Source organism: Monodon monoceros, unplaced genomic scaffold, assembly GCF_005190385.1.
Source record: "Monodon monoceros isolate NGI ecotype Baffin Bay Population unplaced genomic scaffold, NGI_Narwhal_1 Super_Scaffold_12, whole genome shotgun sequence".
Classification (NCBI taxonomy): domain Eukaryota; kingdom Metazoa; phylum Chordata; class Mammalia; order Artiodactyla; family Monodontidae; genus Monodon; species Monodon monoceros.
Genome location: NW_021703768.1, coordinates 101,481,982 through 101,496,328, shown reverse-complemented (window position 1 = coordinate 101,496,328; position 14,347 = coordinate 101,481,982). Strand labels below are relative to the sequence as shown.

The window sequence follows — 14,347 nt, the reverse complement described above, 5'->3', positions numbered from 1 at the left end:
GAATGAGTTTAGAGAAAAAATGAGGGAAGCATTCCACGAAAATGAAATACAGTTGACCCTTGAACAGCACGGGAGTTAGGGCTGCCGACCCTCCACACAGTCAAAAATCTGAGTATAACGTATAGTTGGGCCCTCCATATATGTGGCTCCTCTGTATTCGAGGTTCCACATCCTTGGATTCAATCAACCTCAGATCAAGTTGTACTGTAGTATCTGCTAATTTAAAAAAATGCACATTAGTGGACCCGAGCAGTTCAAACTCATACTGTTCAGGAGTCAACCATAACAGCATAAGCTAAAAGCAAAGCCAGAAAAGTGAAAATTACAACCAGTGGCCAAAATGATAATCTGTTGGTTTATAGAATGCTACCAGGAAAAGGCAGGCAGGAGTATAAAGGAAACAGGATCAGATCAGCCGTTTCTAACCTGAGTTTCCTACATTCCTTGAGGTTTGGGAAGGTAGTAATGATAGTGAGTCATTTTAATACCTCAAAAAGTATATCACTAGTAACATGTTATTTACCTGAAGTGGTATCTTACCTCTTGGATTAGGAGGTACAAACTACTATGCATAAAATAAATAAGCTACAAGGGTATATTGTACAGCACAAGGAATACAGCCAATATTTTATAACTATAAATGGAGTATAAACTTTAAAAAGTGTGAATCACTATGCTGTAACCTGAAACTTACACAATATTGTACATCAACCATACCTCAATTAAAAAAATAAGTAAAAATTTTTTAAAAAAGAAAATAAAATGGATAGAAATTTAGGTTCAGCAGACCAATGTACAATTTAAATTCTTCCCATGAAAAATTATTATTTTAGTAAAAGTGATCTAACATACTACAAATTAACAAAAATTAATTAAAACCAGACCTAAAGATTCCATAAAATGCCCCATATGTAAGTACAAAGATTAGCATTTCCTTGGAAGAGATACTTTGCAGATAAATATAAACTGATTATGTCAATGTCAGCTAAGTAATATTTCACTCATACCACAGACACCAGAGAATTTTTTAAACAAAGGAATACTCATTAAACTTAGATTTGGTATCATTTGCTGAAAAGTGTAAGTGAAATAAGCTAAATACCCTGGCAGAAACAATTCTAAAAGTCTAGGACAATTTCAATATTGGCAATTTGCTCACCCTCCCTTATTCTTCTAGGACAGTTTCCTAGTATGTTAGTGCAGGATGTAAGTAATGGTGGAAAAGGGCTCTGTAGTCACCCATATTTGGTGAACACTCTGTAAGTAAGCTAGTAACAGTAACAAAAGTCACACTTGAACTTTTTCTAATACCACTTCTGACATAATAGTATTTGAAATGCTACCCAAAATACATGAGCATACATACCAATTACAATCTAATCTTCTTATGGTTTTAAAACCAAATGGCTAAATCACTAGAGCAATACCTATAGCTTCTCCTCTGATACATGTCTTAGAACACCTAATGATGTCATTATGAAATGCAGCTGAGTTTAAGATAAAAGATAAAGCATAAAAAAGTGTCTGTAGGTAACAAAAGAAACAAATAACTATTTTTACTGCTTAGTCCATGTCTCTCCTTAAAAACAAAGACAAACAAAACAAACACTGACATTGACCATATTTGTATCATTATATTTAGTATAGGCTGCACTAGGTAGACTAAAACACAAAGATTTTTCTAATCAAGCTTAGTGGGCAAATATCACTGTATAATCCACATGTGGCAAACTGTTTGATCAGCTGGGCACACTGTAAACAAGAAAACCCTCTTTCCTTACACAAACACACACACACAGTTCTGTTTTTAGAGTTTCAGCACACTCATTAACAGAATTCTGAGACTTAAAGGTGAAAGATCCTTTAATAAAATGGATAATCTAAGTGTTCTATGTATGACCCTCTACTATTAGAGGAATAGGCACAATTTTAGATTAGCACCTACTTAGCAGAGAAAGAACTTGTGTCATCTTTCAGATTAAAACATAAATGCCATGAAAAAACTTTTAAGGACTGCCTGGAAAAAAGTCCATGAAAGGAAAGAAAAAGGAATATTACAACTTTGGTTAACTGTCATTATACTCTAAGTTGTAAGGCAGCTACAAAAAAAGGGGGGTGGGGGTAGGAAAATGATTGGAATTTGGTATCACATTTTTAACTTTCTGATGTGAATTCATAAAATACATGAATTTATCTGCAGTGAAAACTTTTCATATATCAAGCAGGAAATTATATGGACCTCTGTGATGGAGGATTGTATCTTTAAACATATTTGTAGGGGACTTCCCTGGTGGTGCAGTGCTTAAGAATCTGCCTGCCAGGACTTCCCTGGTGGCACAGTGTTTAAAAATCCGCCTGCCAAATCAGGGCACACGGGTTCGATCCCTGGTCCAGGAAGATCCCACATGCTGCGGAGCAACTAAGCCTGCTCACCACAACTACTGAGCCTGTGTGCTGCAACTACTGAAGCCCGTGCACTCTAGGGCCCGTGTGCCGCAACTACTGAAGCCCGTGCGCCTAGAGCCCATGCTCCACGAGAAGAGAAGCCACAGCACCACAACAAGGAGTAGCCCCCGCTCGCCACAACTAGAGAAAGCCCTCGTGCGGCAATGAAGGCCCAACGCAGCCAAAAAAAAAAAAAAAAAAAAAATACAGGATGGTTTGAATATTCAACCACTATAAAACCTGAGGATGTATTGTTAAGTTTTAACTCATGAAAGCCAGTTTACGTAAATTAAGCTCTTAAATACACAAAGATTTACTATTTTAATTATTTGTGTCACTAATTCTAAGGAAGATTTTGCTTTTTAATATCCAAACATTAATTTGTACCTAAATTTTAATCTTAAAACAGATAACTGTTTTAAAGAGTCCAATTTTTTAAAAAGTAGAATGGACTACACCAAATCCTGCCCCCACATCAAAAATAAATTCCTGAAATATCAATTTACTCACCTAAAATTCAATCAAAATGGAACATGTCGTAAATACTGAAGCATTTTATTAAAACAGATTTCAAATATATGTAGACTATAAATTAAGTGATTGGTTTAAATTATTTTTTTATTTAAAAAATTTTTATTTTATTTTTGGCTGCATTGGGTCTTCATTGCTGCACACAGGCTTTCTCTAGTTGTGGAGAGCGGGGGCTACTCTCTCTTGTGGTGCACGGGCTTCTCATTGCAGTGGCTTCTCTTTTTGGAGAGCATGGGCTCTAGGCATGCAGGTTTCAGTAGTTGTGGCTTGCGGGCTCTACAGCGCAGGCTCAGTAGTTGTGGTGCACGGGCTTAGATGCTCCACAGCATATGGGATCCTCCCGGACCAGGGATCGAACCCATGTCCCCTGCATTGGAAGGCGGATTCTTAACCGCTGCGCTACCAGGGAAGTCCCTAAATTAAGTGATTTTTAAGTCCAGAGTTTAATTTTGCTTTGTGACAACCTGTAAGTAATAAGAAAATATAATCACTTGCTATTTCTCAAAGTATGAATGCCACAACCATTAGTTTGAGTCCAAGTACTGATCAAAATAATCATATTATCAGTGTGACTTATTTTCACATGCTTAAAGCCAGAAAGGATCACATTTGTGCTTCTTTCAACAGTCTTTATTTTTCACAAAGCAAATTAACTGAAATTTCCTATCCTCCTCAGTTGGTAACAAGAAGAGCTACCATTAATACTTTACAGAAAATGTCAGTTCTGCTTTAGAGAATATTTTCTAACAGAATATATGCTATAATTGACAATTATTTTTTTAAAAAATAAAGGTACTTATAATTACCTGCAAAAAGGTCTTCTCTGTCATCATCCAGCACAACTTCTGCAGGTTTTGGACCATTGGAGTTCGTACTAATATCTTCTGTAATAAGACTAGCTGGATCTGGAGATGATGGACTTGACTGTTAAAAAAACAATAATTGACAATGGATTGCCATGTTTGTCTGTTATATCTCTATACACTACGGAAATAGAATATTCTCTTGATAAGAAAAGAAGACGAACAGCTATTTATAGTTCCTCCTTTGAGGGCAAGAATGAATCAAAAACATACTTTTATTCACTTTCTCTTTTCTTAACAATCTTAAGAAGTCACTTAAGATTTAAAAATAAAATCTTCTCTAGTCACCCAGTTAGATACACTAATTTGCCATGTTGACTTATAATTAACAAAAACAAATTTTAATGATTTACATAGTATATAGTATTATGACATAATAATAAATATCATATCTTGAAAACATGTTGCATGAGCAAGAAGTTCCAACTACTACTTTACTGTAAGAGGAAGCTTTAACAGTAGTTGAATTGAGACTACAATTATTCTAAAATTTCTATAGTTTCAAACTAAAAATATGCCCTCTCCCAAATATTTACATTTCAACTAAGCTAAGGGACTATTTTTGTACTTTTTAAAGTACAAAGGTCAGCAAAATGGAATGAAGATTGTAAAGCTTTTAGTTTTATCACAGTTTTCTTATAGTAATAGTTAAAACCAATATTATTTTTTTTTAAAAAAATAACAAAAAGGAAGTTGAATACGTCAAAAGTGCACAGCTAGATATTTTTACAAACCCAACATCCCTGTGTAGTCAGCACCCAGATCAAGAAAGAGAACATTATCGTCAACTCTAGAAGCTCCACTCATGCTCCCTCCCATTCTTTACCCTCTCTCCACCCAGGCTTCTACCAACATGGATTTGTTTTTCCTGTTTTCACTCTTCATGGAACTGGAATCATACAAAATATATTGCTGTGTATTTGGTTTTTTATCTTAATGTTATACATACGAGATTCTTCTATATTATTGTATGTAATAATAGGACACTCATTTTCGTTTCTGTAAATATTTCACTGTGTAAATACATCACAATTGATCCATTCTACTGTTGATAGGCATTTGGGTTTTCAAATTTCATTATCAGTTTTATACCACTACTAATAGCACTGTATAAACTTTCTAGTACATATATCTTTTAGCAAACAGTGAACAAATGTCTGTTTGGTATGTACCTAGGAGTGAAATACCTGGATCATAGGGTAGGTGAATGTTCTTTAGAAGATATCACTAAACATTCTTCTAAAGTGGTTATTTAATTTATACTCCCACCAGTAATATATGAAAATTTCAGTTGCTCCATACCCTTGTTAACACTTTACTATATTCCATCTTTTTCGTTTTAGCTATTATGGAGGGTGTAGAGTGTATCTTTTGTGGTTTGAATTTGCATTTCCCAGATGAATAATGATGCTGAGCAATTTTTCATATGATTAACGGACATTTGGATATCTTCTTTTGGGAAGGGTCTCTTCAAATATTTTCCCTATTTTTTTCTATTGTTCCTATTGATTTGTAATTCTTTACATGTTCTAGATACAAGTTCTTTGTGAGATATGTATCACAAATATTTTTCTCCCAGTCCGTACTTAATGCCTTTCCACTTACTTAATGGTAGGTATTGATGAATAGAAGTTCATAATTTTAGTAAGGGTAAATTATCAACTTTAAGATTAGTAAATTTTTTGTAGGATGAATAATTTTTCTTTTTTAAACACTGTCCAGGGAACACTGAGACATGTCTCTTCTTCTTCTTTTTTTTTAATATTTACTTATTTATTTGGTTGCACCAGGTCTTAGTTGCAGCATGCCTGTGGGATCTAGTTCCCTGACCAGGGATCAAATCTGGGGCCCCTGCACTGGGAGTGTGGAGTCTTATCCAATGCGCCGCCAGGGGAGTCCCCAAGGATGAATAATCTTTTAAGGCCACTCCTAATTCATAAGATTTTCTGATCAGCTTTTTGAGTAAACTATCCTCTACAGCATGAGGACATTTCTTAAGAGCTTTCAAAAACAGTTTAAATTCCTTATGGGAAAATTTTAAAAAGCGTTTTTTTTTCTCTCAGGAGCTCATGCTTATAGACCAAACTCTCACAAAGGTATGCCTCTATTTACCTTAGCATTTTTTCTTGAAGAAATTTGGAAATAAATAAGCTTTTATTATAAGCTTCGTCTAGAAGATGTTCCTGACAACCTCAATCTCATCTCTAGCTGAGTCTGGTTAGGTGAGTGATATATATGCTTCCACAGCATATCTATTTCTTTTGCCATAATTTCTCTTACCACACTATATTATAATTAGTATCTGTTTATAGACTACAAATTCTATAAGGAAAGAAGAACGTCTTATTTTGCTTATTACTTTTTATCAGGTTCCTGGCCGCAAACACTCAATGACTATCTGTTAACTGAATTCTAAGAAAATAATTACAAATATGTGTAAGAATTGGCCACAAGCCTGTCAACCAGATTGTCTACAATACTGAAAGGTTTGAAATACCCTAAAGCACAGCTACATAAAAATGTAGCAGAGTGGCTCCAACACCCATTCATGATAAAAGCTCTCAGTAAACAAGGAATACAGGGGAACCTCCTCAATTTGAGAAATAGCTACAAAAAACCTAGAGCTAACATCACACTTAATGAGAAACTCAGAGCTATCTCACTAAGATCAGGAACAAGGCAAGGATCCCCCCGTCACTACTGCTTTTCAACATCATATTGCAAGTCCAAGCTAATGCAGTAAGACAAAACAAGGAAATAAAAGGTATATAGATTGGGAAGAAATAAAACTGTGTTCACAGATGACATGATCCTCTAAGTAGAAAATCCAGAAGAACTGACAAAAAAGGCTCCCAGAACTAATAAGCAATTATAGCAAAGCTGTAGGATACAGGTTAACATACAAAAGTTAATCACTTCTATATACCAGCAACAAACAAACAGAATTTGAAATTAAAAAAAAAAAAATTTACATCAGCACCCAAAACAACTAAATACTTAGGAATAAATCTAACAAAATATGTATCAATACAATATCCATATGAGAAAAACTAAAAACCTCTAATGAACAAAATTAAAGAACTAAATAAATGAAGAGATATTCTATATTCATGAATAGGAAGATTCAATATTGTCAAGATGTCAGTTCTTCCTGACTTGATCCACAGATTCGATGCAATACCAATCAAAATCCTGGCAAGTTATTTTGTGACTATCGATAAAATGATGCTAAAGTTTACACGTTGAATCAAAAAACCCAGAAGAGACATTACTGAAGGAGAAGAACAAAATGGGAGGACTGAAGCTACCTGACTTCAAGACTTACCATAGGCTACAATAATCAACACAGTGTGGTACTGGTGAAAGAACAGATTAATGGGACAGAATAGAGAGCCCAGATATAGATCCACATAATATGGCCAGTTGATTTTTTGACAAATGAGCAAAGGCAATGGAGAAAAATTAGTCTCTTCAACAAATAGTGTTGGAACAACTGGAAATCTACATATGAAAAAAGAATCTAGACACAGACCTTACACCCTTCACAAAAATCAACTCAGAATGGATCACAGACCTAAACGTAAAGCACAAAAGTATAAAGTTTCTAGAAGATAACATAGGAGAAAATCCAGATGACCTTGGGTTTCATAATGAGTTTTTAGATACAACAGAGGCACAATCCATGAAAGAAAGACTTGATAAGACAGACTCCACTAAAATTAAAATGAAAACTTCTGCTCTGCAAAAGATAGTGTCAAGAAAATGGAAAAACAAGCTGCAGACTGGGAGAAAATATCTGCAAAACACACAGCTGATAAAGCACTGTGATCCAAAATATACAAAGAACTCTTAAAATTAAACAATTAGAAAATGAACAACTTGGTTTAAAAACAGGACAAAAACCTTCAAGATACTTCACCAAAGATAAACGCATGGCAAATAAGCATATGAAAACATGCCCCACATCATATATCATTAGAGAAATGCAAATTAAAACAACAGTGAGACACCGTTATACCTCATAGTGGTACATTCTATATACCTATTAAAGTAGTCAAAATTTGGAACACTGACAACACCAAATGCTGATGATGTGGGGCAACAGGAACTCTCGTTCACTGCTGGTGGGAATGCAAAGTGGTACAGCCACTATGGAAGACAATTTGGCAGTACTTTTATAAGATGAGCATACTCTTATCATACGTTCCAGCAACCGTGAACTTTAGTACTCATCCAGAGGAGCTGAAAACTTATGCCCATACAAAAACATGCACATAATGTTTACAACAGCTTTATTCATAATTGCAAAAACTTGGAAGCAATGAAGATGTTCTTCAGTAGGTGAATGGGTAAATAAACTACAGTACATCCAGACAATGGAATATTATTCAAACTAAAAGGAAATGAGCTTTCTAGCCATGAAAAAATACAGAAGAAACTTAAATATTACTAAGTGAAAGAAGCCAGTCTGAAAAAGCCACATATTGTATAATTACAACTATATGACACTGTGGAAAAGGCAAAACTATGGAGATAGTAAAAAGATCAGTGGGTTGGGGGAAGGAAGGGATGAACAGGCAGAGCAGAGAGCATTTTTAGGACAGTGAAACTACTCTGTATGATATTGTAACAGTGAACACATATCATTATACATTCGTCCAAACCCAGAGAATGTACAATACTAAGTGAACCTTAATGTAAACTATGGATCTTGGGTGATTATGATGTGTCAAAGTGGTTTCACCAATTGTAGCAAAAGTACCACTATGGTGGAGGATGTTGATAATGAAGGAAAATGCATGTGTAGGGGCATTATATGGGAAATCTCTATACCTTCCATTCAATTTTGCTGTGAACTTAAAACTGCTCTAAAAAGTAGTCTATTTTTCAAACAATGTAGTAGCAGAGTGGCATTTACTGACACAGAAAGATGCTTTTAATACGCCATTATATAAGAGAAATAGTTACACATGTGACCCGGTTTCATGACACTACTCATTAAAAATAAATGTTTTCAGCAGTTGGCCCTCTGTTTCTGGGGTTCCAACAGATTCAACCAACTGAAGATTGAAAATATTAAAAAAGTAAATTCCAGAAAGTTCCAAAAAGCAAAACTGGAATTTGCCACACACCAGCAACCACTTACACAGCATTTACCTTGTACTTACAACTATTTACAAACATTTACATTGACATAGGCATTATAAATAATCTAGAAATGATTTTAAATATATGGGAGAGATTGTATATAGATTATATGCAAATACTATGGCATTTTATATAAGAGACATCCATAAAAGGGATTTTTGGTATCTGTGGGATGTCCTGGAACCAATCCCCTGTGAATACTGAGGGAGAACTGTACTTGTTTTGAATAAGATACAGGCATTAAGGACCTACATATAATATACCTGTACCCTCAACTTCATTTTGAACAAAGATTTTATTTTTGAATACCAAAATTTCCTGGAGATCAAAGCTCTGGATTGTAGTTCTGCCTGCACACTGACTTGTCTATGGTTACATAAATTTCCTTGAGTACCATTTTTTTTGTCTATTTAATGAGAAGTATATCAGAATTGCTATAACAGTCTCTTTTTTTTACCTACACATTTTACTATTTCACAATTTCTAAATCTAAAATCACCTAATTCGATTTCTTTTTGCATTTCTTAACCTTGCTTGATAATAACTTTGAAAAAACAAAACACCAAAATTTGTAAAAACTAAACGCAACTTTAAAAATAGTCAGTCTCAACTCACTGCTATAATTTAATGCCTGTGTAATGAACCTGTGACCAAATCTCAAGAGAAAAGACAATCAACAGATCCCAACCCCAAAACAGCTCAGATGTTCGAAGTATTAATCAAACAAACTTTTAAAAGCTTTTCTAACTATGCTCCATGAGATAAAGGTAAATACATATGAAGTGAATGAAAAGAAAGATGTTCACAGCAAAGAAATAGAAACTACCAAAAAAAAAAAAAAGGAAAATTTCAGAACTGAAAAAAATTATCTAAAGTAAAAAGTTCAGTCTCCCTGGTGGCGCAGTGGTTGAGAGTCCGCCTGCCGATGCAGGGGACGTGGGTTTGTGCCCCAGTCTGGGAGGATCCCACATGCCGTGGAGTGGCTGGGCCCGTGAGCCATGGCCGCTGAGCCTGTGTGTCCGGAGCCTGTGCTCCGCAATGGGAGGGGCCACAGCGGTGAGAGGTCCGCGTACCACACACACACACACACACAAAAAAAAAGTTCGCATAATGGGTTCAATAAAAGACTGAAGATGACAGAAAAAAGTGTCAGTGAACTTGAAAATAAATCCATATAAAGTATCCAATCTGAATAACAGTGAAACAAAAGTTGAATAAAATGAACAAGGGGGACTTCCCTGGTGGTCCAGTGGTTAAGAATCCGCCTTCCAATGCAGGGACACAGGTTCGATCCCTGGTTGGGGAACTAAGACCCCACATGCTGCAGGGCAACTAAGCCCACGTGCTCTAGAGCCTGCGTGCCAAAAGTAGAGAGCCCTTGTGCCGCAACTACTGAGCCCGCGCACCACAACAAAATATCCTGCATGCCGCAATTAAGACCCAATGCAGCCAAATAAATAAAAAAGTAAATATTAAGAAAAAAATGAACAAGGCCTCAGGAGTCTGTAAGATAATATCAAAAAGTCTAACACTCATGTCACCAAAGTTCCTGGACAGATGAAAAATTTTTGCACAAATATTTACAGAAGAAATGGTTGAAAATTCCTGAAGTTGAAGGATATAAATTTATAGGAGCAAACCTCAAAGAGGATAAAACCAGAGAAAACTATGTTTACACACATCATCACACAGCTAAAAATAAAAGTATTAGAGAAACAAATGAAAGTAGTGAGAGAAAAAACCCATTTTTACAGGGGGACACCAATTAAAATGATCATAGATTTCTCATCAGAAATCACAAAGACTAAGAAAACAGTCTAAGAATACTTTCAAAGTGATGGAAGAAAGAACTGTCTACCCACAAATCTATAAACAGCAAAAATACCCTTCAGGAATAAAGGTAAAACAGTTTTCAGATGAAGCACAAATAATTCATCTTCAATAAACCAGGTCTAAAAAAAACAGTAAAGGAAATTCTTTACGCTTAAGAAAAATGATACAAGAGGAAACAATGAATGAAGGAAAAGCAACAGAAATGCTAAATATCTGAATAACAAAAAGAAACTACGTTTTCCCTCTTCAATTCTCTAAAATAGATACGTCTATTCAAAGTAAAAATTGTAATGCAGTCCATAGTTATAATACATGTAGACTATTAACAACCTATAACGTATTCTTATCATAACTGAATGTTTATACTACTCTAATATCTTGGGTATTCATTTTTGTCTGACATCAAAGTCAGAGAATGAAAAACTGGCATGTTGATGTAACAAAAAGGACTCTTTTATATCATAGTTCAGTGCCTGAGAGTGGAGAACAAGATGGGAATGGTGTGGACGGGTGAGCAACTCCAGTAATGGCTGTGGTGGCAGCAGTCACCCCACTGTGGGGAGACTATGAGGCATGCATTTTCTATTGGCGCCCATCCATCAGCAACATGGAGTGCCCTGCTCCACTGCTCACAGAGCAGTCATGGAGCAGTCACTCACTAAAGGCTCTCAGGACTCACTTATCTCTGCCCCTGCCTCTCCATGTCTACTTCAGTTTCCTAGTGAGTTCAGGAAGAGTTGTTCTCCACTGGATGGAAAGGAGTAAGGAGAGAGTGGTCCATCAAACAAGAAAGTGATGGTGGAAGGGTACAGTAACAGCTTCTGGGTGATCAGAATTATAGTTGTCCGAGACAGGCAATGAGGACACATCAGTGTTTTTAATAAATATATATTCTTTTCTTCCCCATATCATCATTTAGTACTTTTCTAGAGATTATTTTTATTAAAAGTTTCAAGGTTGCTAATATCTCTTCAAAAAAAAAAAAAACAAAAACAAAAAAACAAACCAAAACAATTAGTGCTTTGGATTGCAACGAAGACTAAAGAAGCCCACCTAAGCCTCTTTCTCCCACTGATTAACACTAAAAGCTCTGGATAGAATACAGAAACAATGATCTAAAAGTAAAAAATAGGCAGGGCTTCCCTGGTGGCGCAGTGGTTGAGAGTCTGCCTGCCGATGCAGGGCACATGGGTTCGTGCCCCGGTCTGGGAAGATCCCATATGCCATGGAGTGGCTGGGCCCATGAGCCATGGCCGCTGAGCCTGTGTGTCCGGAGCCTGTGCTCCGCAATGGGAGAGGCCACAACAGTGAGATGCCCGCGTACCACACAAAAAAAAAGCATGTAGAACAATTCTTTGCTCAAAAAGACAAAAAGTTTTGGGAAGATGGAATTATGAAGTTGCCTGGAAAATGGCAGAAGGTAGTGGAACAAAAGGGTGAATACATTGCTCAATAAAGTTCTTGGTGAAAATGAAAAGTGTGTCTTTTATTTTTACTTAAAAACCAAAGGCACTTTTTGGCTAACCCAATACTTGCTATGCTTTGAGTAAGAAAGTCCTTTACCATGTCAACTTCCAGCAACCATAAAACAAGTTAATCTGTTACCTTACCAGGAGGGTAAAGTTTACCCTTTACAGTTCTTGAAAGAAAAAATTAGTGACCTTGAAGATAAATCATTAGGAAATCTCCAATCTGAGTAATAGAGAGGAAAAAAGAAATGAAGAAAATGAACAGAACCCCAAGGATCTGTGAAACAGTATAAAAAGGTCTAACATTCATGTTACTGAAGTCCTAGAAAAAGAGCAATGCAAAACAATATTTAAAGAAATGATGCCTAAAAACTCTCCAAATTTGGTGCAAGACATTAATTTACAGATCCAAGAAAATGAAAACTCCAAACAGGACAACTTCAGAGAAAACTAGATGCAGCCTCATTATTAAAAATGGCTGCAATGTGGGACTTCCCTGGTGGTCCTGTGGTTAGGAATCCACCTTTCAATGCAGGGGACATGGGTTCAATCTCTGGTCAGAAAACTAAGATCCCACATGCTGTGGGGCAACTAAACCTGGGCACTCTAGACCCCGCATGCCACAACTAGAGAGCCTTTGTGCCCCCATGCCACAACTAGAGAGTCCATGTGCTGCAACTACTGAGCCCAGGCTCTGGAGCCCATGCACCACAACTAGAGAGCCAGCGTGCCACAACAACTGAGCCTGTGCTCTGGAGCCTGCGTACCACAACTACAGAGCCCATGTGCTACAATTACTGAGCCCACAGGCTCTGGAGCTCACACATTGCATCTAGAGAGAAGCTCACATGCCACAACAAAGAGTCCACATGACGCAACTAAGACCCTAGGCAGGCAAATAAATACATCAATAAAAATGTTTTAAAAAAAAAAGAACCAAAGAAATGGTAACTGTGGAAATAAAATAGACCATTTTTCTTTTCTTAAAAGTTATTTAAAATGTGTATAACTATGAGAGCAAAAATTATAACAATGGTAAAGTTTTCAATGAATGGAAATGTAATACACATGAGAAATACAACATGAAAGAAGGGAGATAAATGGACCTATATGGTTGTAAGGCTCTGAATTTTGTTTGTCAAAGTACAATATTAACTCTAACTGGACTGTAAATGTTTAGGTATATATTGCCCTCTGTTTTCAGAGGGAAAAACAGAAGAGAAAAACAGTAATCAAATAAAATGCTAGATCTAATGCAATCACACCAATAATCACATTAAATGTAAATATTCTAAACACACTAATTAAAAGACAGAAGTGACCATACTGTGTACAAAAATAACAATGCACAACAATATGCTGCCTATAAAACCCTACTTTAAAGACATAGGTAAGTTAAAAGTAAAAGAATGGAAAAAACATGTCATGCTACCAAAGAAGAGCTGGAGTGTTACATTAACATCAGATAAAATAAACTTAAGAATAAGGAGTATTATCAGCAATTAAGAGGGGTATCATGTGATAAAAGGATCAATTTACCAAGAAATTATAATAATACTAAATTACAGTAATTGATACAATAAATAGATAATAAGGGAAGATAGAGAAGACCTGGAAAATACTATCAATCAACTTGACTTAACATTTAGAGAACACGTCAACAATAACATTAGACTATATACATGTTTTTCAAGTGTACACAGACTGTTCACCATAACAGATCACATTCTGGGCCATCAGACAAACCTTAACAAATGTAAAAGAACTGGAGTCATAAAACATTCTCTGACACTAATAAAATAAACCTGTATCAGCAACAGAAAACTATCTGGAAAATCCTCAAATTTTGGAAATTAGCACACTTCTAAATAACCTACAAGTCAAACAGGAGATCACAAGGGAAACTTGTGACTAGAAAATAGTTTAAATTGAATAAAAACAAAAACACAGTATCAAAATTTGTGGGATGCAGCTAAAGCGGTGCTTACAGTGAAATACATAGCTAAATACTAGCACTCAAAAAAAAAAAAGTCTTAAACCAATGATCAAAGCTTGACA

The 14,347-nt window shown here is 35.8% G+C and overlaps 1 protein-coding gene across 1 annotated transcript in view; it reads right to left on the bottom strand.

The window, feature by feature from the left end:
• SNX2 (sorting nexin 2) overlaps positions 1 to 14,347 on the bottom strand; it is a 53,785-nt gene that overhangs the window by 28,014 nt on the left and 11,424 nt on the right. Inside the window, exon 2 of the mRNA XM_029217615.1 lies at positions 3,783 to 3,900. Within this exon, the coding sequence (XP_029073448.1) occupies positions 3,783 to 3,900 (118 nt within the window). The remainder of the gene's footprint in view (positions 1 to 3,782; positions 3,901 to 14,347) is intronic.